General features: G+C 49.7%; 4 protein-coding genes across 10 annotated transcripts; 1 reads left to right on the plus strand and 3 right to left on the minus strand.

Moving 5' to 3' along the window:
• Positions 1 to 579: 579 nt before the first annotated feature.
• On the minus strand, positions 580 to 2470 carry zgc:110222 (protein EOLA1). 2 transcript variants are annotated; one of them, XM_006806559.3, is made up of 3 exons: positions 2310 to 2470; positions 1358 to 1618; positions 580 to 1292 (listed from the first exon to the last, which is right to left on the minus strand). In XM_006806559.3, exons 2-3 carry the CDS (start codon positions 1614 to 1616, stop codon positions 1084 to 1086), a joined length of 468 nt encoding a protein of 155 aa, XP_006806622.2. In that variant the 5' UTR covers positions 1617 to 1618; positions 2310 to 2470; the 3' UTR covers positions 580 to 1083. The 2 variants fall into 2 exon arrangements, with proteins under 2 accessions (XP_006806622.2, XP_087698475.1); XM_087842349.1 differs by lacking the exon at positions 2310 to 2470 and adding an exon at positions 2060 to 2259.
• A 1724-nt stretch (positions 2471 to 4194) lies between these two features.
• On the minus strand, positions 4195 to 14580 carry LOC102800037 (actin-binding protein WASF3-like). 2 transcript variants are annotated; one of them, XM_006806562.3, is made up of 11 exons: positions 14432 to 14580; positions 11442 to 11581; positions 10588 to 10722; positions 10346 to 10499; positions 10125 to 10242; positions 6304 to 6348; positions 6073 to 6197; positions 5738 to 5998; positions 5505 to 5644; positions 5200 to 5415; positions 4195 to 5025 (listed from the first exon to the last, which is right to left on the minus strand). In XM_006806562.3, the coding sequence occupies exons 2-11, from the start codon at positions 11572 to 11574 to the stop codon at positions 4862 to 4864; spliced, it is 1491 nt and encodes a 496-aa protein (XP_006806625.2). In that variant the 5' UTR covers positions 11575 to 11581; positions 14432 to 14580; the 3' UTR covers positions 4195 to 4861. The 2 variants fall into 2 exon arrangements, with proteins under 2 accessions (XP_006806625.2, XP_006806623.2); XM_006806560.3 differs by having other exon boundaries at positions 5729 to 5998.
• A 713-nt stretch (positions 14581 to 15293) lies between these two features.
• On the minus strand, positions 15294 to 18137 carry LOC102776451 (opsin-5-like). The gene is made up of 6 exons (XM_006806565.3): positions 17570 to 18137; positions 16844 to 17049; positions 16671 to 16770; positions 16483 to 16587; positions 16003 to 16226; positions 15294 to 15925 (listed from the first exon to the last, which is right to left on the minus strand). Exons 1-6 carry the CDS (start codon positions 17868 to 17870, stop codon positions 15446 to 15448), a joined length of 1416 nt encoding a protein of 471 aa, XP_006806628.3. The 5' UTR covers positions 17871 to 18137; the 3' UTR covers positions 15294 to 15445.
• Positions 18138 to 18483: 346 nt separating this feature from the next.
• LOC102775964 (serum response factor-like) lies at positions 18484 to 22205 on the plus strand. Of its 5 annotated transcripts, XM_006806564.3 has the most exons (8): positions 18504 to 19568; positions 20065 to 20334; positions 20414 to 20603; positions 20752 to 20916; positions 21017 to 21124; positions 21199 to 21381; positions 21453 to 21532; positions 21753 to 22205. In XM_006806564.3, exons 1-8 carry the CDS (start codon positions 19131 to 19133, stop codon positions 21834 to 21836), a joined length of 1518 nt encoding a protein of 505 aa, XP_006806627.2. In that variant the 5' UTR covers positions 18504 to 19130; the 3' UTR covers positions 21837 to 22205. The 5 variants fall into 5 exon arrangements, with proteins under 5 accessions (XP_087698477.1, XP_087698476.1, XP_006806626.2 ...); XM_006806563.3 differs by having other exon boundaries at positions 18495 to 19568; positions 21199 to 21532; XM_087842352.1 differs by lacking the exon at positions 20752 to 20916 and having other exon boundaries at positions 18499 to 19568.
• The last annotated feature ends 3697 nt before the right edge of the window (positions 22206 to 25902 follow it).

Raw genomic sequence — 25902 nt, forward strand, 5'->3', positions numbered from 1 at the left:
GTCGCCTGTCGTCATTTTTAAACCTTTATTGACACAGGAAGTGGCGTCACAGCAGAGTTAAACGGCAGCGAGCAGTCAAGAACAGAAACGCGGTGATGGAGGGACGTCCCTCAGCCCAGGAACTTTACCTGGATTTGCTTATGGTGACATCATCATTCGGGATGATCCACCGCCGCTTGTTTCACAGAGAAAAGCACCACAGGTTGTATGAAAATCTGCAGATGGCGTGTTGACTCAGCCTGATACATGTTTAAATTATACTGTATGTGTATTGATCACTGTGGTTTTTACAGATCTGATTGGTTAACGGGTGCTGGTTTCATACCTGCTGATAAGTTACCATGGTAACCTTTGATAGGAAGCACCTTCAGAAAAGCCTGAGTTAAGTGCAGTTACCTGGATTAGAGGTCGGTCTGTGTGCTTATTTGTTTTGTTGATGGAACCATGAATTCTGCAGTTTACCTTCCTGACGGCTTCGTGCTCTAAAACCCTCCAGTGTGACTGAATTACAACAACTCTGCACAGATTGTTTTCTAAAACAGCGAGAGAACAATGAGCAGAACAGCAAGCATAGCAAAATATTACCGTTTAATTTCAGTGTAACATACAGCCGCCTGATAACAGCACCACAGGTAGTTTGGAAGGTGTCCTTATTAACCCACCGGCAACAGTTGCCGTTTCAACCCCCACACATCAACAAAATTAAACATACAGTGAGTAGGACGAGTCTAAGGAGTGAAATGCATTCGCTTATTTTGCAGCGAAGAATCTGGGATTAGACGGGTTCCATCATTTCAAAGAAACAAAGAACTGGACAGGTTGGACTTTCATCGAGCTGCTGTGAAGCCTCTGGTGCTCTGGGACGACGGCCCCAGGAGCTCAGATCATTGGTCTGACCCCCACCCCACCCCCGAGATGGAAGACCTCGCTTTGACCCCAAAAATCAGGTGTGCTGATGACATCACAGTGACCTGATCTGAGGTCAGCGCCATCACTCTGTTCACAGACCAATGATCAGCTGTAAAAACCAAAGTACTATGACAGAGAAGTCGCTCCAGCATCGGGTAGGTTACGTATGTGTTGTCACGGTAACAGTTTTGCTGGGATCTCTATGGTCCAGAGGTCGCGACCTCCCGGAGCTCTCAGTGGGGCCTTCAGCCAGCGAGGGTTGGACAGGTTAGTCAGGTGCTTCTCCTGCAGACCAATCAGCACGGCAGACTGCTCCAGGCACTGTAGGTCCTTCCCCTGGAGGGAGGCGGGGCAAAGCCAGGTCCGGCCCACATCCACCAATCCTAAAAGAGACCACAGGGTTCGTTCGGAGATGTGTAAATGTGGCAGAGTAAGTAGTGATTCTAACCTGCCACCACGCCGCGGCCGAACCGCTCCCCGGACTCCAGAAGCGCCTCGATCTGAGCTCCGTCCATCCCCAGCAGGCCGCTTAGCACCGCCCTCCACTCCGACCCCTCCCAGTCACGCTGAGCCACGTGGATCGCCAGCGTCTGGTTCTCCAGTGGAGCGAGCAGCGGCCTCCAGCGGCTCTCCACCGTCTTCACCCCGTCCAGAACCAGGCCGGCATACGGCTGCCGGAACGACAGGCACGGCACCTGCACCGCCATGTCTGCAACACAAGCGCACCCAAACAGGACGCACTTTTAATACGTATGAAACATTTTCAGGTTTTTTTTTTTTTTTAGCCCCTTTTGCATTAGTGCCTGCTCGACTCGCCACAACTCGACTCCACTGGGTTTCCACTATAACCAGTACCATCTAATATAGGTGCTCGTTGTTATAGCAACGTGTAATCTTAATTAAAATGTGTCACGAATGCGGGGGCGTTGTTTCTTGGAGCAAACCGTCCTAGCGTACATTCCTGCCGTCACACAATAGTTCCAGCATAAATTTAAATAGAAAGGACGGGTCGCCACTTAATTTTGTGTTGTGCACATGCGCAGAAACAACAGGTAGGATGGTTTGTGAAGTCGGATGGATTCCCAGAACACATTTCTCTCGTTTTTTGTGAAGTAGATGTTCTCATGACCTATCGAGTGACGCCACTGACCAGCCAATCAGTGGCATGCAGTCCGATGACGCCATAGTTTAATACCTGCTCGGATCGCCTGGATTCCGTCCGAGCAGGTACTAAAACAGTACCAGGAACTGTGACCGAATGTAAAACTCTGAAAGCCGAGCAGGTACAAATGGGAAAGGGGCTGCAGTGCAACGTGAGGCGGTTCCGGGCGGTAACTGGAGCTGAGCCGCTGGTTCCGCCTTCACCACAAAGGTCTCTCCGTACAGCAGCAGAGACTCACTCGAGCAGGAAGCCGCTGGTTAGCAGAGAGTTGGTCGCTTCTTCTCGGCTGTGTGTGTGTTTGTCGGTGACGGCGTGACCTTTAACCCGGCGGTACTCAAACAGAAATGCCGCTCCGCTCCCGCTGATTTTTCTCACTTCCGCTCTGGCGGCTGCTCTTTTTCTCTGTGGGAAATAACTGCAGTGCTGGACTCTCCTGCCCCCACAGGAAGAACTGAGACGAGTACATAAATGTATGTAAATTTGACTCTTCCTCATTATCAAAGCTTTGTATTAAAACTTTAACAGTACAAAAACATTCCTCTGTCTCGATGCATGCCCGATGATCCAGGTAAGGCTGAAATGACGAAGCAGATCCACCAATGAAAACTCGGCTTCCAGGTGAACAGAATCAAAAGTGTGAAAAGGTGTACACTGCACCCGTTTTAAACAACACACCTGATGTCATCATCAGGCTGAAACCAGCGTCGCTCGCTGTAACAATGACTTCAGCAGAAACTGTGGGCGTGTTCCTCACTGAGATACGTGACCATGATCAGAGCTGTTCCACCTCTCCAAACTCCAAGGAAAGGAGCTTCAGTGCTCCCTTTAGAGTAGGATACACCAAAGCATCCTTGATGAAAGGAGAGGCGAAAACGCCATCCCATAATTCACAGCGACGGACCATCCGACCAAAGCAGAGCAGATCATGTAAACGTTCATCATAACGTTCCATTTTCCATTTCAGCCATAAGCTGCTGATGTATTTCTAGTTTTATCAGCAGCTGAACCCTGAACGTCACACTGCTGGAATACAAACTACTTCCTGTTGAGTTGTTCCTGCATGAAGAGCGTTCATTAGTAATGACCTTTGTTGTGTTACAGTCTGTTTACTTCAGGTCAGCTGGGATCAGTGATGATGGAGGAATTTTACAGGGAACGACCTCCACAGCAGGAAGATATAAGAACATGGTATGGATTTCATTTTATAGTTGTAATTTATATACGGAGATGCAGCCAGTTGGCTTCAGTAAGAATCAGCAGAGAGAATACGTGACTCAAAAACACAGAAGAGCCTACTAACCAAACGTGAGCTTATGTTCAGGAGAATCAGGCTGATAGAAGAAATACCTCTGAGCACTGTGCAAAGGTCTCAGGATCAGGACTCGGGTGGAGCTCCGATTTATCCCGAGGAGAGCTGCATCATTACAAACTGAACTCTGTTACTATGGTTACTGTGGCACACGCATGAATGTGTGCAGCACTTCTTAGTTTGAATAGCACAGTGCAATATTGAGACATTAATGTGACGCACTGGCAGATTTCGTGCAGTTTGCAGTAAACTGTGTGTTTGAGGCGACGTTTAAAATTCTCTCCAGGCAGTGAAACAAACACGTGCACAAAGTGCTGCTGCTCACAGCTGTCAGCACAGACTCTGTTTGTCTCTGTGACGGCTGTAAATCGGACCCTAAATGTTCCTCCGGCTTTAAAATTCCCGCCTCTGTGGTGCAGGATATTTACACAGGCTGTTCTCGTTCATATGACCTCCACCAAACAACAGAACACGCTGAGACAGACGATGCGCGTTTGTAGTTTCAACACGGCGGACATCCTCACACCGCCAAGGAGAGAGAGTGTGAGGTCCACTTCTCTTTTCCTAAGTCCTCAGCAGGAGGTGAGGAAAGGAGACAGAGGTATGGTGAGGTAACGCGTTCCTGCTGTATTTTACTTGCATATTTGAAAGAGTGAACGTAAACACAAATATTGTTATTTTATATGCTGGAAATAGGTTTAAATGTTAAACACATTTCAAGTCAAAGACCGTTGCATATAATGTAATTTTTCCTTGATGCATAAAGTTAAAAGATTAAAACGAATAAAACAAGTTTTAAAAAGAGACTTTAAATATTTAATGATTGAAATAAATCACAAAAATCAACTCTTGATTTTATCTACAACTTTTGTTCTATTTTCAGTTTTTTTCACCCACATGCAGGTCACAGAAGCACGGCACGAACAGCCAATCACATGTGGTACAGGACAGGGAGGACACGCCCCCTCTCCACAGCAGCAGGGACGATTATGCATGATGTCAGTAGTTACTATGATGTCATCACATTGCATCTCACACTGTAGAACAAGATCCATCATAACAGAAGAAATAAAAGAAATATAAAAACTAAAGCAACAAATATAAAGAATATGAAGAATAAAATATAAACAAAATAAAATGTAAAAACAAAAATATTAAAAACTGAAAATGTATTTTTAAAAGTTCTGATAAATTGAAAATGATGACATTTGATGTCCAAGCAGCAAAGTGATACATAAATAAACTTTCATCACGAACACAGATGGTCGGCGTCCTGAGGGGGGCGCTGTGCCAAGGGTTCATTTTCTGAGGACCGTCTGTTAAACCTGCTGCTGTCAATAAAGTTTCTGCGTGTCACCATCAGCAGGTTCAGAAAACACCATTGGATGCCACGCTGACTCATTAACATCAAACAGGAAAACAAGAAAGAAGCTTCGGCTCTCTGACGAATCACTTCCTGTCAGGCGCACTCGTCCTCCTCCTTAGTCGGACCACTCCTGGTCCTCAGGCTCAGACTCCTCCTCTGATTCGCTGTATTCCACGGCAATACGTCGTGACAAGATGGTGGCAACGTCGTTTCCTGTCGGCTCTCGTTTCTTGGCCTCTTCCTGCTCGCGCTGCTCCTGAACCTTCCTCAGCTGGATCCCTGCAGACACGAGACACTGCATCAACACGCAGGACCACACCAATCCACACCAGATCACACACACATCTGTCGGACCACACCCACCAGGTCACCCTGGCCACACCCACCCACACCAGACGAGCATCACCCAGTGACCACCTCTATAATCTGTGAACTGTCTGCGTCCTGACTGACCTCTGCGGATAGCGGCGAGGAGGTCACTGCGGGCATCATTCATTGGCACGTTCAGTCCAGCGGCTGGCTTCCTGCCATCTGCTGCCGGGGGCACCGGGGGCGCAGCAGCAGAGGAGGGAGCTTGGCCGCTAGGACGGGAGGGGGAGGGGATGTAGTTAGCTGGGGGTGGTGGTGGAGGGGAGGGGCTATAGGGGTGGGGCTGGGCAGCAGTGCCACCTGTGGATAGAAAAGAGCAGGAGCTCCTGATTTCACGTGGACACGCAAAAGCGCCATCAGAAACCAAAAAATAGCTGGGTGCTTGTTACCTTGGTTACCAGGCACAGCTGCAGGGTGCAATGGTGTTGCCATAGCAGCAGTGTGGATGGAGCTGTTTGGAAACACCACCTGTCCTGCTGATGGCATGAGAGGGGGAGGCGGTGGAGGGGCCGGAGGGATTTGATGATCACTGGGGAGGGATGGAGGTCAAAGGTCAAACATGTATATGTGCATAATGATAGCGATTATAATTTGAACGTATGTGTGTGTGTACTTGGCTTGCTTTGCCATGTTGGAACGTGCTCCGTTCTGATTGGCTGGGCCAGTGAGCGGCTGTGGGCGATGGTGATGCTGATGCGGCTGGTTGCGGCCCAGTGAGTGCTGCCGAGCAGTTGCCGCGGATACTGCGGAGGTGGGTCTGAGGGCACGGTCCAATGACTGAGTTTGCCCAGACCCACTGGTCGCCATGTCAGCATGATCTTTTCTATCACGCCCATCGTTGTGAGGACTGGCCGGGAAGGAGAGGTCATCTGACATCCCTGACCTTTGGGGGAGGAGTTAAAGTTCTGATGTCAGCTTATTGGACTGGGAAGTAGGTGTGAACATGTAGGTGTTTACCTGTCGGGTGACACTGAGCCGTCAGATGTATGGTGAGGTGATGGCGTGACTCGAGCATCTGGGCGGAGCTCCTTGTCATAAGCCATCAGGTTCCACTCCTGCCGCCTGTTTCGCGCTTTCCGGACCTTCCCAAGAGAAACAGTAATGACAAGTAATGAGATTTAATGAAAGTTCACAAACTTATCAAAACATGCGACTTAACAAGTTTTAACCAAACACAAATGATTTCACCTTCTTCACCTCCCGCCCTGAGGACTCCTCCACATGTCTCTGCTCCTAGAAATAAATGAGCAGTTAAAGCAGCACCTTATCTTCACATACATGGATGGATGGATGATCATGGTTGGATGGATGGATGATCATGGTTGGATGCATGGATGGATGGATGACCATGGTTGGATGCATGGATGATGGATGGATGATTGTGGTTGGATGCGTGGATAGATGGATGATTGTGGTTGGATGCATGGATAGATGGATGATCGTGGTTGGATGCGTGGATAGATGGATGGATGATCGTGGTTGGATGCGTGGATGATGGATGGATGATCGTGGTTGGATGCGTGGATAGATGGATGGATGATCGTGGTTGGATGCGTGGATAGATGGATGATCGTGGTTGGATGTGTGGATGATGGATGGATGATCGTGGTTGGATGCGTGGATAGATGGATGGATGATCGTGGTTGGATGCATGGATAGATGGATGATCGTGGTTGGATGCGTGGATAGATGGATGGATGATCGTGGTTGGATGCATGGATAGATGGATGATCGTGGTTGGATGTGTGGATGATGGATGGATGATCGTGGTTGGATGCATGGATAGATGGATGATCGTGGTTGGATGTGTGGATGATGGATGGATGATCGTGGTTGGATGCGTGGATAGATGGATGGATGATCGTGGTTGGATGCATGGATGATCGTGGTTGGATGCATGGATGATCGTGGTTGGATGCATGGATGGATGGATGATCGTGGTTGGATGCATGGATAGATGGATGGATGATCGTGGTTGGATGCGTGGATAGATGGATGATCGTGGTTGGATGTGTGGATAGATGGATGGATGATCGTGGTTGGATGTGTGGATGATGGATGGATGATCGTGGTTGGATGCGTGGATAGATGGATGGATGATCGTGGTTGGATGCGTGGATAGATGGATGATCGTGGTTGGATGTGTGGATGATGGATGGATGATCGTGGTTGGATGCATGGATAGATGGATGATCGTGGTTGGATGCCTGGATGCGTGGATGAATATGGTTGGATGAATATGGATGGATGATCGTGGTTGGATGCGTGGATAGATGGATGATTGTGGTTGGATGCGTGGATAGATGGATGGATGATCGTGGTTGGATGCATGGATGCGTGGATGAATATGGTTGGATGAATATGGATGGATGATCGTGGTTGGATGCGTGGATAGATGGATGATTGTGGTTGGATGCGTGGATAGATGGATGGATGATCGTGGTTGGATGCATGGATGGATGGATGGATGATCCACAGGCCTTCAAGCTGGCTGCAGTTAAACCTTTACTCAAAAAGCATCTCTAGACCCAGCAGTCTTAGCTAATTATAGGCCAATCTCCAACCTTCCTTTATATCAAACATCCTTGAAAGAGTAGTTGTCAAACAGCTAACAGATCATCTGCAGAGGAATGGTTTATTTGAAGAGTTTCAGTCAGGTTTCAGAGTTCATCACAGCACAGAAACAGCTTTAGTGAAGGTTACAAATGATCTTCTTATGGCCTCTGACAGTGGTCTCATCTCTGTGCTTGTCCTGCTAGACCTCAGTGCAGCGTTCGATACTGTCGACCATAATATCCTATTAGAGCGATTAGAACATGCTGTAGGTGTTACAGGTACTGTGCTGCAGTGGTTTGTATCATATCTATCTAATAGACTCCAGTTTGTGCATGTAAATGGAGAGTCCTCTTCACACACTGAGGTTAATTATGGAGTTCCACAGGGTTCAGTGCTAGGACCAATTCTGTTTACATTATACATGCTTCCCTTAGGCAGCATCATTAGAAGACATAGCATACATTTACACTGCTATGCAGATGACACCCAGCTCTATCTGTCCATGAAGCCAGATAACACACACCAATGAGTTAAACTGCAGGAATGTCTTAAAGACATAAAGACCTGGATGGCCACTAACTTTCTGCTTCTTAACTCAGATCAAACTGAGGTTATTGTACTCGGCCCTGAAAATCTTAGAAATATGGTATCTAACCAGATTCTTACTCTGGATGGCATTACCTTGGCCTCCAGTAACACTGTGAGGAACCTTGGAGTCATTTTTGACCAGGACATGTCCTTCAACGCACATATTAAACAAATATGTAAGACTGCGTTCTTCCATTTGCGCAACATCTCTAAAGTTAGAAATATCCTGTCTCAGAGTGACGCTGAAAAACTAGTTCATGCATTTATTACTTCCAGGCTGGACGACTGCAATTCATTATTATCAGGATGTCCTAAAAACTCCCTGAAAAGCCTTCAGCTAATCCAAAATGCTGCAGCAAGAGTCCTGACAGGGACTAGAAAGAGAGAGCAGATTTCTCCTGTTTTGGCTTCCCTTCATTGGCTTCCTGTTAAATCCAGAATTGAATTCAAAATCCTGCTCCTCACATACAAGGTCTTAAATAATCAGGCCCCATCTTATCTTAATGACCTTGTAGTACCATATCACCCTATTAGAGCACTTCGCTCCCACTCTGCAGGCCTACTTGTTGTTCCTAGAGTATTTAAAAGTAGAATGGGAGGCAGAGCCTTCAGTTTTCAGGCCCCTCTTCTGTGGAACCAGCTTCCAGTTTGGATTCAGGAGACAGACACTATCTCTACTTTTAAGATTAGGCTTCAAACTTTCCTTTTTGCTAAAGCATATAGTTAGGGCTGGACCAGGTGACCCTGAATCCTCCCTTAGTTATGCTGCAATAGACGTAGGCTGCCGGGGGATTCCCATGATGCATTGAGTTTTTCCTTTCCAGTCACCTTTCTCACTCACTATGTATTAACAGACCTCAGGTTTCTTCCTGTTAAAAGGGAGTTTTTCCTTCCCACTGTCGCCAAAGTGCTTGCTCATAAGGGGTCATATGATTGTTGGGTTTTTCTCTGTATCTATGAAGCGCCTTGAGGCGACATTTGTTGTGATTTGGCGCTACATAAATAAAATTGAATTGAATTGAATTGAATCTATCCACGCATCCAACCACGATCATTCAATTCAATTCAATTCAATTCAATTTTATTTATGTAGCGCCAAATCACAACAAATGTCGCCTCAAGGCGCTTCATAGATACAGAGAAAAGCCCAACAATCATATGACCCCCTATGAGCAAGCACTTTGGCGACAGTGGGAAGGAAAAACTCCCTTTTAACAGGAAGAAACCTCCGGCAGAACCAGGCTCAGGGAGGGGCGGCCATCTGCTGCGACCGGTTGGGGTGAGAGAAGGAAGACAGGATAAAAGACATGCTGTGGAAGAGAGACAGAGATTAATAACAGATATGATTCAATACAGAGAGGTCTGTTAACACATAGTGAGTGAGAAAGGTGACTGGAAAGGAAAAACTCAATGCATCATGGGAATCCCCCGGCAGCCTACATCTATTGCAGCATAACTAAGGGAGGATTCAGGGTCACCTGGTCCAGCCCTAACTATATGCTTTAGCAAAAAGGAAAGTTTGAAGCCTAATCTTGAAAGTAGAGATAGTGTCTGTCTCCTGAATCCAAACTGGAAGCTGGTTCCACAGAAGAGGGGCCTGAAAACTGAAGGCTCTGCCTCCCATTCTACTTTTAAATACTCTAGGAACAACAAGTAGGCCTGCAGAGCGAGAGCGAAGTGCTCTAATAGGGTGATATGGTACTACAAGGTCATTAAGATAAGATGGGGCCTGATTATTTAAGACCTTGTATGTGAGGAGCAGGATTTTGAATTCAATTAGATGGATAATAATAGATAATAGATGGATGGATGGATGATCGTGGTTGGATGCGTGGATGGATGCATGGACAGATGGATGGATGAACCTTCTGCCGTCTCTTCTCCTTGCGTTTGTTCTCGGTGGCCTGCAGCATCTTTTCCTTCCACAGGCTGAAGAAGTACGATGGGTCGGTGTAGAACTTCAGACCAGCCTTCTTGTCGTCCCTGCAGACACAACAACAAAACCTCTGAGTTTAAATTACCTGCAAGTAATTTAAACTCTTCCGCCTACAACCTGCAGGACATTGTGGGCGGAGTTTAAACTAACCTGTAGGCTGTCAGGATGTTGAGGGGTGGTGGCTTGTCACAGCGTTGGTACATCTCCAGCGCTGGATTAGGGATGGAGCTCCGTGACACCACCTGCTGGTCCTGAATGGTACTGCTTCTAAAAGCTTTCCGCATATTGATGTCCTGCAGCGAGACTGGAAGCACACAGAAGAGATACAGAGTCTATAAACAGGTGGAGGCGCTGGATGGTCACATGATCTGAGGGCAGTGATTCTCGCCAACCTTCCTCCACGGTGGAATCCAGCTGAGTGACCTTCACAGCCAGCAGGTCCACTCTCTCCTGCAGGCTGTTCATTCTCAGGTAGAAGCTGTTAGCCTCCGTGAACAGCTCGCCAAAAATGTCCTCCGCATGGCGACCTGCATGCCATCATCAGGAAGTAAGACATGTTATTACTACGCCGTGGACTGAGTGAGCTCACACAGACTCACTGAGCTTCAGTGTGGATGAGATCAAATGCTTCCGTCCACAGAAAACGACCCTAAAGGTCAACTCTAACGAGCAGGAGCTGTTCCTGCACCCGTGCTCCCGTTAAGCCACTCATAACGATCACGGCTTTGATTTTAATCTGCTGGGAACACAAACATTCACCACGAGCTTCTGTCAGTGACAGGATGAATGTGTACACCTGCACGCAGGTAACGCTCACACACAACTGACAGTCAAGCTTTTGAGAGGAGGTGTTTGTGTGTGTTTGGACTCCCACACCTGGGCTGTAGGCGGAGCTTCACTCCACGTGTTTTTAGCATGTGATGAGAGCGATTCCTGCTTCAGTATGACCACAAAAATAAACTTCCTGTTTTATTCAGTCAGACTGAGACCAGAGGAGTCCTCTCCTACTGGGTCTCAGAGATCTACTTCCATCTTTATTTACAGTCTGTGATACTGGGCTCTGTTTTTACCTGGCTGCACTAAGCTGATTGGTTAGCTGTGGCTTAGGCTACTAACAGAAGCAGAATGAACAGAAAGTCTCACTGCAGGAATGATCTCATCACATGATTTGCATTGAATAAACTTTATTAAACTGTAAATGCAGAGTGCATGGAGGTTAGCTGAAGCATCGATAACCGAAACTTACTGAGTCCTCCCAGCTGTTTGATGACAGCAGCCAGCGTGCTGTTGGTGACGCACTCCAGCTCACTGGCGACCCCATCAGGCAGAGAGCCGCGGCACAGGTACCGAGGCTCGATGATTCGCTTCACCAGCGGCATGGCTCACCTGGAGACAGAGAGACGGATCACTTCCTGTTTCTCTCTCATTTAAACGCTTTGAAAAACTAGTTCATGCATTTATTACTTCCAGGCTGGACGACTGTAATTCATTATTATCAGGAAGTCCTAAAAACTCCCTGAAAAGCCTTCAGTTAATCCAAAATGCTGCAGCAAGAGTCCTGACAGGGACTAGAAAGAGAGAGCAGATTTCTCCTGTTTTGGCTTCCTGTTAAATCCAGAATTCAAAATCCTGCTCCTCACATACAAGGTCTTAAATAATCAGGCCCCATCTTATCTTAATGACCTTGTAGTACCATATCACCCTATTAGAGCACTTCGCTCTCACACTGCAGGCCTACTTGTTGTTCCTAGAGTATTTAAAAGTAGAATGGGAGGCAGAGCCTTCAGTTTTCAGGCCCCTCTTCTGTGGAACCAGCTTCCAGTTTGGATTCAGGAGACAGACACTATCTCTACTTTCAAGATTAGGCTTCAAACTTTCCTTTTTGCTAAAGCATATAGTTAGGGCTGGACCAGGTGACCCTGAATCCTCCCTTAGTTATGCTGCAACAGGTGTAGGCTGCCGGGGATTCCCATGATGCATTGGGTGTTTCTTCTTCACTCACTATGTGTTAACAGACCTCTCTGCATTGAATCATATCTGTTATTAACCTCTGTCTCTCTTCCACAGCATGTCTTTATCCTGTCTTCCTTCTCTCACCCCAACCAATCGCATGTTTACAGGTCGTCAGACTCCTGAACACTCAGTGACTGGAATGACACACACACCTTCGCACATGTTACTACCAAGCACTTATCTGCAGTATCTCACACACACGTCTATAGACACCAAGTTGCTTTTTGCACAATGATCAGTATTTTGCACATTTCTTGTCTTGTATCTGTCTCGTCTTTAAGTAGTCCTGTGTTCATCAGTTATATGTCATATGTAACACCAGGGTCTCGTTTCACTCTTGTACCACTGCACATGGTTGGAATGACAATAAACTTTAACAGTTCCTCTTAGGATCCAACATCCTTTAAGATAAATCACAACAGCGCAGCCTCAAAAACCGCTTGATCCAACCAAAATAACACAAAACACATATAAGGTAACAAACACAGGGCGCCGTACGATTGTGGGGTTTTACTATGAGTCTTTACAGTGTGAAGCAGCTTGAGGTGATTTAATGCTCCATAAATAAAATGAATTCAATCAACTTCAGACTCTGCTGATAAATACTGATCAAAACGATGAGATCAGATCAAATCAGTGAGTTCCTACTAAAGCTGGGAGAACAGTCGCGTTATTCAGCTTCTGCTCAAACTGCACGATTGACTCGCGGGGGTTAGAAGTTCATAGGTCACAATGCTCTGATGCGACCTGAGTGCTCACACTGTGCGTCCATAACACTTTCCTCACACAGACACACACCACCATCAACTTTGCTAAATTGCTAATGAAAAACATGATCAGCTGTGATTGAGCAGCAACGTAAATCCAACTATTTTCACGGTTGTTGTGGTCGTGATGATTTTGTGAGGCCACATGGAAAAGGCTCTGATGAGCCAAAGTTCTACACGTGCCTCCATCGCTTGTGTCCAGATCACACGCCGCACTGCTGCTCCGTCTTTTTCACCGACGTTTACGTGTTTGTGTGTTTGTGTGTGCGCAGTGTGAGAAGCTGCGGTGACAACCTCACGACGGTCGTGAGGTGATGATCGCTTCTCGTTACCCCACGTATACGACACGATGCACGATGAAGGCCAAACTCGGGCCGATCACCAAAACGGTCGCACGACTGAAAAATCGGCTCAAAATGAGCCAAAAATCGTGTGAGCCCAGCGTCATACAGCAGCATGACATCACTGCCTGACCTCTGACCCCCAGCTGTGCTGAGTTCTCACCGGGAAACTGCTCAGATTACACCTTCATCACCCTCATCATCCTCCTCAGTAACAGAGAGTGTTTGATTGGCTGTCGGTCCTCAGTGGTGCAGAGGAATCTGTGTGTGTGTGTGTGAATGCTATCTCAGAGGCAGCGCCATGGAAACAGCACATTATGCTCTGCTGCCCACAGACAGCACCATGGTTACTGTTGCTAGGAGACAGTGGGAGGTCGTGCATCCATTCACACAGCCATGAATAGAATGTAATCAGATTACTGTAACTACCATCTGCTGTTTCTAAAGCTGTACGATAGATACCTGTTGATCAGTGACAGCCAATCAGAGTCCTTCCTGGATCGTCTGTTACTACAGACTGACGTCATTTCACTGCTCCAGCAGCACAGACACAGCCCAGAGGTCCAGTTCAGGTGAAGCTATCAGACAGCTGGCACCTACACCTGTCAGTCAGAGAGGCCACGCCCCTAATGATGCAAACTTGAAGCTTTAATTTTAACAGTTGAGTTATAAAAACATCCTCGTGTGCGTGTGCGTGTGTGTGCGTGTGTGTGCGCGCGGTTCCTCCAGTCTGGACTACACTTCCCAGGAGTCCACTCAGGTGAGAGTGATGTCAATTTCATCATCAGCTGATCTACTCCAGAACTCCTGGTGGAGAACCACGTGACCCACAGAACCCCCTGCTGCCTGCAGATATCTCAAGACTTATGACGTCATGTCTCACAGGTGCACTTGCAGAAATGAGTGCGTGACCAAACGCGGTGCGTGTGTGTGCTGATCAATAGCCGATGACGTCAGGGTCGGATATTATCACCATCATCTTCCTCAAAAACAGACAGTGTTTGATTGGCTCCTATCGTCAGTAGCGTGGATAGTGTGTGTGTCAGAGAGACCCTCACCCACGCGGATCGATCATAGTAACGCTTTCAAACCGATAGGATATCGATCAGACTCACCGGGCTCTGGCGGTTCCACTCCGGTTCGTTCCACTGAAGCTGCCTCGTCACAGAGCAGCGCGCGGCGGACTCCTCATCCTCCTCCGACCGGGATGAAGGCTGGAGAGGCGGGGGCGGGGCTGGACCCGGCTTCTGTCCGCAGTCACGGAGCTGCAGCGCCGCCTGCTGACTGAGCGCTGTGACACGTTTACCACAAGTCCGCGTGAACGTGCACACCTGCGCACGGAGGTAACGAGCTTGTGTGTGTGTGTTTGATTTTTGCTGCAGACTCACACTGAAGCGCTGGGCTGTGATTAGCGGTCAGACTGAGGCTGATCATGTGACAGCCTCATCTCGCCCCCTCCCACACAGCCTTAATTGGTCGATTCATTCTGACCAGCAGTCGGTTTAGGGAGACGTGTGTCCAAACTCTGAGTGCTCTTTGACTCCACAGGAAGCAGACCCACACCCACCCACACCCACCTGCCTGCCATCATCCAGCAGGTGTGCAGCTGCTCCTGTGAGTCTTCATCAGAGGAGATGATCGCATCACTGACTCTCACCTGTGGAGGGTCTCTGAGCTGACCTCTCAGCCTCTGTGAGAGCAGCTTTCTGCTCCCGTCATCACACCACTCCACCCCACTGAGTGTTTTTAGCGTTAGACGACTCCAGCTGGAGACCCACGCTCCACAGGACTCAAGCCTCAAATCATTTCCTGCGTGTCCTCTACGACTTCCTGTCCAGTGCCTGGACCGAGAACGGCCAACATTCAAAAAACGACACTTTTGTTTGCTCCTAAAAAAACTTTATTGAAACATGTGACTCAATCAAATTCACACTGAGTGGTTATCAAAACTGACTTTATATAAAACATCATCGGGTTTTATGGGCGCTTCCTCTCCTCGTGGTCGCACACGGGCGTCTAACACTAACCTCCACTCCTCGCTCGCCAAACAGAACGGTGTGAGCACTCGATGGGGCGGAGTCTCTATAGACCAGACTTAACGAGGATCGATTGACCATTTCAGTCGTCCATCAGAGTCTCTCGCATTCAAAGCCAGAACCTGTCTCAGAGGGGCGGGGCATGTCGATGTAGAACACCTCCTTGTTGACGGGTGGCGGCGTGGATGGCGGACTCCCTGCCCCCGGGTCCTGGGTCAGGGCCTCGTGGGGACGGTTCACTAACGAGTACTTCTTTTCAGGCCGGCTCAGATGAACCTTGAATCTGGCTCCGCCTCCTGTGGCGAGACGACCGTCAGCCTTGGGTTTGAAACGCTTCAGCTTGACGGTGTCTTTGGCGTCACGCGTGCACGGCAGCAGGACCGCCACGTCTTTGCGGAATTTGGAGCTGAGACCAAAGTAGATGAGCGGGTTGTAGAAACTGGCAGATTTGGCAAAGAGGCGGGTGAAGATGCTGGTGAGGTTGGGCACGTGGAAACCCCAGGCGGACCACATGGACACCACGGCGTACGGCGACCAGGCCAGGATAAAGGCTGTGCAGATCACTATGGAAACCTGCAGAGACAGAGAAAGTGATCGAAGTGATCGAACAGCACTCTGGGGGGCAGGAGACGACAGCGACAAACACTCACGACGGTCACGTCTCTCTCGATCTTCCGCTGGCGGTCGGTCAGGTCGCCCTCGGCCGACAGCGCGTTGCCTCGCTTCACCGTGTTGATGATGGACACGTAGCAGAACAGCATGACGAGCACGGGGATGAAGAAGCAGCACACAAAGATGGAGACGATGTAGGACTTGTAGACGCTCGAGTAGTTCGCCTTGGCCCAGTCGATCTCACAGGTCCCATAGCCGCGATCTGCACAGACGACAGACGCCGTCACTACAGGAAGGCCTTCTGATCACTTCCTGTCCTATAAGGGCGCTCTTCACCTCGTCCAGAGTGAATGAGGCTCTGTGGAGCAGCAGACCCCTGACAGACCAATCAGCACGCGGCAGCAGGACACTGGTGTTTTATGGTCCCTGCTTTATCTGAGCCTCATTCACTCTAACGCACCTGCAGCCACTTCCTGTACTGTGAGGGGGCCAGGGGTCAGAGGTCAGGGTATTCTTGCCTGTGTAGCTGCCCCAGCCGAGCAGCGGCGCCCCGGACCAGAATCCAGCTGCGATCCAGATGAGCAACAGACACACGAACACACTGGTCCTGGTGATGTAATGCGCTGAAACACACATGGTAACATGGTAACATGGTAATAACATGTTGACACTATGATGGTGAACACCTGATGGGCGGACCTCTGACCTCGGCCTGGGTGGCATCCTTTGATGTAGCGTGTGATGCTGATCACGGTCAGCGTGTAGATGCTGCTCAGACCGAACACCAGCGTGAAGAACCCGTCCACCTGCGTGAGAACACGTCACAGGTGAGCCCGTCACGTCCCGCCACAGGCCGAGCCTGAGCTGGCACGTCAGTACCTGGCAGGTCCAGATGGAGGAGATGAGGTAGCCGCTGTCCTGGAAGACGTTGAAGATCTCGATGATTCCTCTGGAGTATCCGAACACGGAGATGCTGGCGTCTGAGACGGCGAGGTTATAGGTCAGGTAGTCGGTGGGCAGCAGCGAGGCTCTCTGCCTGTAGAGGACGAAGAGGACGATGCTGTTCCCGAACCAGGACATCCATCCTGGAAACACACAGGTGCATACAGGTGCATACAGGTGCATACAGGTGCATACAGGTACTTCAGTGTGTACAGTAAGTACACAGTGTACACACAGTACTACACGGGAGCAGCTGAGGGTAATCCAGCAGGTCACAACTAAGAACACTTAAAGTGCAGCTGAGGTCCAGCAGACAGGTGAGAGTGACACCTGCTCATCAAAGCTGCTGCGGCGTGTGAGAGGCTGTGCCCATCAGAGTATTGATCGCTGATCGCTGACAGACTGAAGCCAAATAACATCACACAGATTCAGGACACAACGATCACACAGCTCGTGTGTGTGTCTGTGTGTGTGTGTGTGTGTGTGTGTGTGTCTGTGTGTGTGTCTGTGTGTGTGTGTCTGTGAGTGTCTGTTTGTTTTTGTCTGTGTGTGTGTGTGTGTGTGTGTGTGTGTCTGTTTGTTTTTGTCTGTGTGTGTGTGTGTGTGTGTGTGTCTGTTTGTTTTTGTCTGTGTGTGTGTGTGTGTGTGTGTGCGCGCGCTCACCCAGCAGCAGTAGGTAGACTCCTATGATGGTCTCCCCCTGGTCGGTCAGGGGGGGGTCTCGCCCCCCTCCCAGGATGAAGCTGTGGTTCCTCCAGGGGGGGCCGCCGGCTGCAGCGCCGCTGAGCGACATGTCGTGTGTGGCGTGTAAATGGCGTGTGTTCTGCAGGTACCGCCGGACTCTGCAGCTAATCTGAGGTGAGATTAGAGGCTGATCCTGGTTCAGCACTTGTGACTCCGAAGCAGCACCCAGCAGACCCCAGCTCACTGATTGGCTGAAGGAGTGATGATGTAATAAACTCATTAAAGGATTCAGACTGATCTCTGCTGATGTATTGACTTCAGTCTGGAAAGTAACTCAGTACGTTTAGTACTGTGAAGTACTCCTTTGAGGTACTTTCACTTTAGCACTGAGAAATCTGGACGCTGCGTGAAAACCCTCACCGGTGACGGGGGCGGAGCCATGAACAGTCTGATGAAATCTGATGCTTTTTATTTGTTCTTTTTCATCTTTTATTATTTCCCAAGTTTGTGTTTTTTCTTTATAACTTTTCATTTTACTCTAGAACATCATTCAGATTTCATGTTGCTGAGGTCACGGTTTGACCCCACAGTCAAAGGTCAAAGTTCAGTCTGAATAGAGAGCACCATCATGAGGACCTGAGCACTCTCACGGGGCGTTGCAGGTTTTCGGGATGTTTGGTTTAGGTTGCTGAGCATGTTGTTTCAGTGTTTCCTGCCGTGGAGCAGTCATCCCTCCATGTTCCTCGTGTCATATATAACAGCAGGTGTAACGCTGCGACCCGACACTCGAATCTAATCTATGAAATCTTTTCACTTTTTATTTGTCTTATTGATTATTGTCATATTGGCACAGCTGGGCTTCCACAGTGGTCATCCTATCTCCACGTGCTGCAGCTGTTCAGGCTAGAGGTGTGCAGGAAGAAGGATGACCATATAAGGAGAGGCGGGGCCATAAAAGGAAACGCGTTCTTTATATGGAGGAAGGTGTCCCGGTCGTACAGCCCAGAACTGCGTATCATTGCGCACAAGCTTCGGTAAGTTCGCACCTGTCCGCACCAGACCATAAAGACTCCCTACCCCGACACTTCCGGTGAGAGGTACGGCGATTCCGAGCCGCGGGGTGGCTGCAGTGGCTGTGAAGTGCCGGACTACCTGTCACAGCGGACGGATATCTGCGGAAGCTGCCCGTCATTTCCTTATGTGGAGCGGAGTGATCCGTGGGGGGCCGGGCCTCGCTGCTCTCTGAAAACAACTTCACAACTTTTTCTAATTTCTGATCGATCCGGATCGATTTCCTGCGGAAAGTGTGCCCGGCGGCTCCCCCTCACGGCCCGCGGGCTCCCGGAGCTTCCTAACGGACTCACCGAGCGACCTGTCGCTGAAGAGCCGCTGAGCGCTTAGCCTAGCCCCGTTAGCCACGCAGCTAGCGGTGCGGCTAGTCGACCCCGACCCGGCGCGGAGCTCCGAGCCCCGCCGAGGGTCTCTCCGGCGCACCGGGAGGATCCATCTTCCGGGCCCGGTGGGAGGGACGCTGATAAGGATGCTGGCGGGCAGCGGGGCCGAGATGGGCTCCAGAACCTTACCTGGACGCGTGAGCAGCACAGACACAGCCGGACCGGAACCGGACACGGCCCGTGAGACTGGCGAGGGGGCGCCGGAGGACCGGGACTACAGCGCCGAGGGGGCGTTCAGCGGCTCCGACCAGGACTCGGACTCCGCGGAGGACGATGACACGGGGGGCCCGGGTGGGGACCGGAGGGGCGTGAAGCGGGAGAGGAGCGAGCGGGAGGTCGGGCATCAGGCGGCGCAGAGCTCCGGAGGCCTCAGCGGGGCGTACAGTGGTCTGAGGCCCGGGGCGGCGGGGGTGAAGCCCGGCAAGAAGACCCGAGGCAGGGTGAAGATCAAGATGGAGTTCATAGACAACAAGCTGCGGAGGTACACCACCTTCAGCAAGAGGAAGACCGGCATCATGAAGAAGGTGAGAGGCAGCAGGGGTCAGAGGTCAGCTGTGGGTTTATTTTCACGTTTTGTCTCAATCTAAGCTTCTAAAATCCAAAAGTATATGAAAGCTTCACCTGCCACAGAGCACAGGTGTGTCATCACCCTGCTCTCACCTGCAGAGCTTCACCTGGAGGCTCGGGAGCAGGTGGAGGCTAAAAAGGGTGACGTATCAGCTCAGGTCTGCAGGTGTGTCTGAGCGTTCAGTGAGGTTCTTTAGGAGCGTCTCACCTGTAGACAGGTGAAGTTTGGCTGGAGCCAGCAGGGTGCAGCAGCTAGAAACAGTCAATAAAAATCACAGTAGAATACAGTAGAGCTCAGTGAGTAAAACTCAATAAATACAGATGAGCCACTGTCTCTGCTTTCAGCTCAGTTGACCTGACAGGTGAGGTTATTGGTACAGCATCAGTCAGCTGTTCGGGTGTGTTCAGTCTGATCGCGTGTTCACCTGTTGTACCTGCTCCCCCCCCCCCCAGGCGTACGAGCTGTCCACGCTCACAGGTACGCAGGTGTTGCTGCTTGTTGCCAGCGAGACGGGCCACGTGTACACCTTCGCCACGAGGAAGCTGCAGCCGATGATCACGTCAGAGACGGGGAAAGCTCTGATCCAGACCTGCCTGAACTCGCCAGACTCGCCGCCGCGCTCCGACCCCTCCTCCGACCAGAGGATGAGCGCCACGGGCTTCGAGGAGACCGACCTCAGCTATCAGGTGTCAGAAGCTGACGGCTGCTCCGAGGCCGCCAAGGTAGCGTCCAGGTGCTGTTACTTAAATGTCGGGATCAGCGCTTGTAGCCCCGCCCCTTAAATACGTCGTGTCTCTGCAGGATCTGATCAAACCGGCCTTCAGCCTGGCCAGCTCCTCCTCCTCCACATCCTGCTCCTCTTCATCCTCAGCATCCCTGCAGGTGCAGACCAGCGCCCCCTCCTGGCAGCCGCCGTCCTCGACTGCCAACGGGACGCTGCTGAAGACATCAGCTGGGGTGGTGCTTCCTGGAGGCTTTACCTTGATGTCAGGTAGGTGGGCGGAGTCAACTGCTGACACAGCTGACAGGTAAAAGTAGATATTGAGCACCTGCTGGTCTTTCACCTGTCCACACACTTTTGGCTTTCCTGCTGCTTTTATTCAGCTGATCTGTCTCTGGACGCCTTCACCTGTCTGCAGGTGGCTCGCTGCCTCCGGGCGCACACACCATCCCCCTCAGCCAGCTGCAGGGCCAGTCTTTGGCCATCCAGGGCCCCGTGGCCCCAGGCCCCACCCCCACGCTGCATGCTCCACCCACACAGCCAGCTACGTTGCTGCGGCTTCCTGCCACCGTGTCGCTGTCAGGTCAGCACACTGCTACGCCCGTCCTCCTGTCAATCGATGCGTTTTCCTTAACTTGCCTACCAACAGGTGAATGTTAGCTCCGCCCTCTTTGTGTCATCAGGACCTGGAGTCTCTCAGCAGCTGCAGACAATCCAAGTACAGACCAGCAGCCAGCAGGCAACCGCCAATCACAGCAGCTCTGACATGCAGAGCCCCGCCTCCTCCACAGGTATGAACACAATGACACGTTCCATAACGGGTTAGCGTAGCACCGCCAACCTGACCATCTTCCTCTCTCTGCAGCCAGTCTTCCCGTCTCCATCGTCTCCTCCCCTTCCTCCTCCTCTTCCTCGGTAGCAGGTCACATGATGTACCCAGGCGGTCACACGGTGATGTATGCAGCACCAACGCCCTCGCTGGGCGACGGCAGCCTCACGGTCCTCAACACCTTCTCTCCAGCAGGCCACACCCAGTCACATGACCCAGGTGACCGACTGTTAATATTTGCTGACATGAAAACGTTTCCAGAAAAACCACAAACTCTTCTCTTCTTTCAGCCGCCGTGCCGCAGGTCTTCCTCACCTCTCTTCCTCCAGGCGCCACTCAGATCCCAGTTTCTGCAGTCCAGCTGCACCCGGTACCACAACACGCTAACTGCACGCCAACTGCACATGACACATTAATGACACGTTCACGCCCTGCAGGCGGCCGTTAACATCGAGTCAGTTTTACTTGTAAAGAACGTTTAAAAGACATCGAGTGTCGGCAGCTGAACGGGGAGACGTTTCTATACACACACGTATGTGTTTGTAAACATGGCGGCGCTGCAGTCACACTTTGTTTGTTTGTTTGTTTAGATGGTCATCAGTCAACAGAGCAGCAACAACCTGACCGAGCTGCAGGTCGTCAGTCTGGACGTCCACCAATCAAAAGACGACTGAGATCAACGCAGATGATTCGTTTGATGGACTTCCTGTTTACGTGTTTGTGTTGATCATGTAAACAAAAACATGTCGTCAGTTGGTACTTCCTGGAACGCCGATCCGTTGCCGACGTCCAGGTCAATGTAGTGATGATGTCACTCTGCCAGGCGTCTTTCATTTGAGATGAAGAAAGTGCCAAAAGTGTGTGGACGCTCGTTTGTGTGGCGCGCGCGGTGACACACGGACAGCAGGAACACCAGGAGCATCACTTCCTGTATGGACCTTTTCAAAGTAAAACCTGGATGTGTATTCTCTGAACGTTCATCTTTGATTTGCAGAAATGTGGAAATGATTTCAGTTGTTATTAAAATGTTTCATGTGAACGCCTGAGGATTAATAATCATTTCGTTCTATGGCGAGCTGACGCTCCAATACGACACACGAAGAAGAAGCAATGACGGGCGGGTAAGAGTGAGAGCAGTTAAGAAAGTGCTTCTGCTCAAATTTATAGTTTTTACACAAACAACCAATCATATTCACGCGTCAGCGGTGAAAGGATGAGGTCACACGGGGGCGGGGTGGACCTTGAAGTCTGTGAAAGAAGCGATGTGGGAGTTCTTACCACAGGTGCATCCAGGATGCCGCCAGTATTTGTAAGCTAGTTTGCATTTAGCAGTGATTGGTGGACGACTGTCAGCTGACCTGGAACCTGCAAAGCCAGGATTGTCTGACATCATCATCAGGAGCAGCGGCCTGCACTCCCAAGTATCCAGCTACCCTCCACTCTGTACCACAAAGGTGCTGCCCTTCTCACCGAGGTAAGTTGCCATGGTAACCCCTGATGTGAACAGGTTAGACCTTGAGGTCTGTTTCCCTGATGAGCAGCATCGATTATAACAGCTTTACTGGCAGCACACAGGTTTGCAGCAGTGTTGTTGTTCTATGCGCACGAACATCTGCTGCACAGACTGAGCCCAGGGGTCCGTTCTTTGTACCTCGCTCACTACATCCAAGATCAAATCATCACGCCAACTTTGAGCTCGCTATTCCGGTTCTCCGAACACACCTGTTGTTGACGATTAGTACAGCTGGATGAAGTAATGTGAGATCACTGGGTGGCTTAAAAGGGGCTACGCATCGATAGATAGAAACATTGATCGGCAACCCTTTGATTGGTCGGCGAAAATGTCGAAGGAGCGCGCTCAGTATTTTTCGGCAGCAGAGCAAGAACTCTTGATCGAGGGATTTCAGGAGTTTCAGAGTTTAATTAAAACGCAAGGGAACACTGCAAAGGCTGCAGAAGCAAGGAGAGAGGGCTGGCAGGAAGTTGCTGACAAACTCGTAAGTAATTTATTATATTATATTAATTACATTATATCATATTATATTATATTACATTATATCCTCTTTCACATTAGAGCCACAACAGGACATACCTGAGTGGCCGCGATCTAATCCTGTTTGCATAAAGTAAGCCTGCTCCCAAGCAGGTTCACGCTTACGGATCTGTTGCTATGACAGCAAGTCCCGGATGAGCTTGGGAGAACCGAACGATCCAAGATCACGCGAAATCGTCAACAATCAAATCCAGCTAACTTACTTAGCGAGGTACGAAGAACGGACCCCAGGTTTGACTCCAGCAGTGAGTCTGCAGCTCGAGTGTTTCCTCACACTCGTCTCCAGCAGCTCAGACTGAACCTGCACCGTCATCTCTTTCACACTCCTGCACACACCTGAATACCTGTTCAGTCACTGTGAGATATGAGAGTGAGCACAAATGGAATTATGTAGTAAACAAAGACGTTGAAATAACTCGGGTCAGGTGTCTGTGCAGGCCTGGTGCACTCCATCACTCTCCTTGGTCAAACAGCCTTGGCTCAGCCTGGAGGTGAGTTTGGGCTCATTGTCCTGGTGAAAAACAAATGATGGGATGGCATGTCGCCCTCATCACACCTCCTCCTCCGTGCTTCACAGTGGGAACCATGCATGTAGAGACCATCACATGCAGCAGTGGAACCAGAGATCTCAGATGTGGACTCATCAGCCCAAAGCACAGATGGTCTAACGTCCACTCCTCGTGTGTTTTGGTCCAAACAAATCTGTTCTTGTTGCTTTTCCTTAGTCGTGGTTTCTCAGCGGCTCTTTGACCATAAAGGCCTGATTCACACAGTCTGCTCTGAACATGCAGAGATGTGTCTGCTGCTGGAGCTCTGTGTGGCATCTATCTGGGCTCTGATCTCAGCTGCTGCTAACTTGTGCTTTCTGAGGCTGGTGACTGGGATGAATGTCTCCTCAGCAGCAGAGGGACTCTGGGTCTTCCTGTCCTCCTCATGTGAGTTTCATCGTAGTCTTGATGGTTTCTGTGGCTGCACTTGCAATTTTCCAGACTGACTGACCTTCAGTTCTTAAAGTAATGCTGGACTGTTGTTTCTCTGTACTTAGCTGATTGGTTGTAATATTTATTCTAACAGTTGTCAAACAGGCTGTGAGCTGTGTCCCAACCTGACTGCTGCACAACACAACTGATGGTCCCAGTAAACCCTGACAGGCTCACCTGTGAGGTGAAACCATTTCAGGTTACATCAGGAAGCTCACTGAGAGAAGGCCGAGGGGTTGCAGCGCTGTCAACAAAGTGAAGGGTGGAAGCTAAAATACAGTGGATGCAAAAGTATTCGGCCCCCTTGAACTTTCCCACATTTTGTCACATTACAGCCACAAACATGAATCAATGTTATTGTAATTCCACGTGAAAGACCAACACAAAGTGGTGCACACGTGAGACGTGGAACAAAAATCAGACATGACTCCAAACATTTGTTACAAATGAATAACTGCAAAGTGGGGTTTGCGTAATTATTCAGCCCCCTTTGGTCTGAGTGCAGTCAGTTGCACATAGACGTTGCCTGATGAGTGCTAATGACTAAATAGAGAGCACCTGTGTGTAATCTAATGTCAGTACAAATACAGCTGCTCTGTGACGCCTCAGAGGTTGTCTAAGAGAATATTGGGAGCAACAACACCATGAAGTCCAAAGAACACAGCAGACAGGTCAGGGATAAAGTTATTGAGACATTTAAAGCAGGCTTAGGCTACAAAAAGATTTCCCAAGTCTTGAACATCCACGGAGCTCTGTTCAAGCCATCATTCAGAAATGGAAGGAGTATGGCACAACTGTAAACCTACCAAGACAAGGCCGTCCACCTAAACTCACAGGCCGAACAAGGAGAGCGCTGATCAGAAATGCAGCCAACAGGCCCATGGTGACTCTGGACGAGCTGCAGAGATCTACAGCTCAGGTGGGGGAATCTGTCCATAGGACGACTATTAGTCGTGCACTGCACAAAGTTGGGCTTTATGGAAGAGTGGCAAGAAGAAAGCCATTGTTAACAGAAAACCATAAGAAGTCCCGTTTGCAGTTTGCCACAAACCATGTGGGGGACGCAGCAAACATGTGGGGGACGCAGCAAACATGTGGGGGACGCAGCAAACATGTGGGGGACACAGCAAACATGTGGAAGAAGCTGCTCTGGTCAGATGAGACCAAAATGCAAAACGCTCTGTGTGGAAAACTAACACTGCACATCACTCTGAACACACCATCCCCACTGTCAGATATGGTGGTGGCAGCATCGTGCTCTGGGGGGGCTTCTCTTCAGCAGGGACAGGGAAGCTGGTCAGAGTTGATGGGAAGATGGATGGAGCCAAATACAGGACAATGTTGGAAGAAAACCTCTTGGAGTCTGCAGAAGACTTGAGACTGGGGCGGAGGTTCAGCTTCCAGCAGGACAACGACCCTGAACATAAAGCCAGGGCAACAATGGTTTAAAACAAAACATATCCATGTGTTAGAACGGCCCAGTCAAAGTCCAGATCTAAATCCAATCGAGAATCTGTGGCAAGATCTGAAAACTGCTGTTCACAAACGCTGTCCATCTAATCTGACTGAGCTGGAGCTGTTTCAAAGAAGAATGGGCAAAGATTTCAGTCTGTAGATGTGCAAAGCTGGTAGAGACAGACCCTAAAAGACTGGTAGCTGGAACTGCAGCAAAAGCTGGTTCTACAAAGTATTGACTCAGGGGGCTGA

This window comes from Neolamprologus brichardi, chromosome 6, assembly GCF_056152115.1.
Source record: "Neolamprologus brichardi isolate AB-2024 chromosome 6, ASM5615211v1, whole genome shotgun sequence".
In the NCBI taxonomy this organism is placed as follows: Eukaryota; Metazoa; Chordata; class Actinopteri; order Cichliformes; family Cichlidae; genus Neolamprologus; species Neolamprologus brichardi.

What these genes read in the sequence shown, in the direction of transcription:
- LOC102775964 (XM_087842350.1), top strand. Translation starts at nt 19,131, where the DNA reads ATGCTGGCGGGCAGCGGGGCCGAGATGGGCTCCAGAACCTTACCTGGA. An exon ending in GCTGCTCCGAGGCCGCCAAG is followed by an intron (nt 20,335 to 20,413) that starts GTAGCGTCCAGG and finishes GTGTCTCTGCAG; the next exon opens with GATCTGATCAAACCGGCCTT. An exon ending in AGGCTTTACCTTGATGTCAG is followed by an intron (nt 20,604 to 20,751) that starts GTAGGTGGGCGG and finishes ACCTGTCTGCAG; the next exon opens with GTGGCTCGCTGCCTCCGGGC.
- LOC102800037 (XM_006806560.3), bottom strand. Translation starts at nt 11,574, where the DNA reads ATGCCGCTGGTGAAGCGAATCATCGAGCCTCGGTACCTGTGCCGCGGC. An exon ending in AACATCCTGACAGCCTACAG is followed by an intron (nt 10,243 to 10,345) that starts GTTAGTTTAAAC and finishes TTGTGTCTGCAG; the next exon opens with GGACGACAAGAAGGCTGGTC. An exon ending in AGCTGTGCCTGGTAACCAAG is followed by an intron (nt 5,416 to 5,504) that starts GTAACAAGCACC and finishes TTCTATCCACAG; the next exon opens with GTGGCACTGCTGCCCAGCCC.
- LOC102776451 (XM_006806565.3), bottom strand. Translation starts at nt 17,870, where the DNA reads ATGAGTTTATTACATCATCACTCCTTCAGCCAATCAGTGAGCTGGGGT. An exon ending in AGTCTACCTACTGCTGCTGG is followed by an intron (nt 17,050 to 17,569) that starts GTGAGCGCGCGC and finishes GTGTGTTTCCAG; the next exon opens with GATGGATGTCCTGGTTCGGG. An exon ending in CCTCCATCTGGACCTGCCAG is followed by an intron (nt 16,771 to 16,843) that starts GTACTGACGTGC and finishes GTTCTCACGCAG; the next exon opens with GTGGACGGGTTCTTCACGCT.
- zgc:110222 (XM_006806559.3), bottom strand. Translation starts at nt 1,616, where the DNA reads ATGGCGGTGCAGGTGCCGTGCCTGTCGTTCCGGCAGCCGTATGCCGGC. An exon ending in CGGCCGCGGCGTGGTGGCAG is followed by an intron (nt 1,293 to 1,357) that starts GTTAGAATCACT and finishes GGTCTCTTTTAG; the next exon opens with GATTGGTGGATGTGGGCCGG.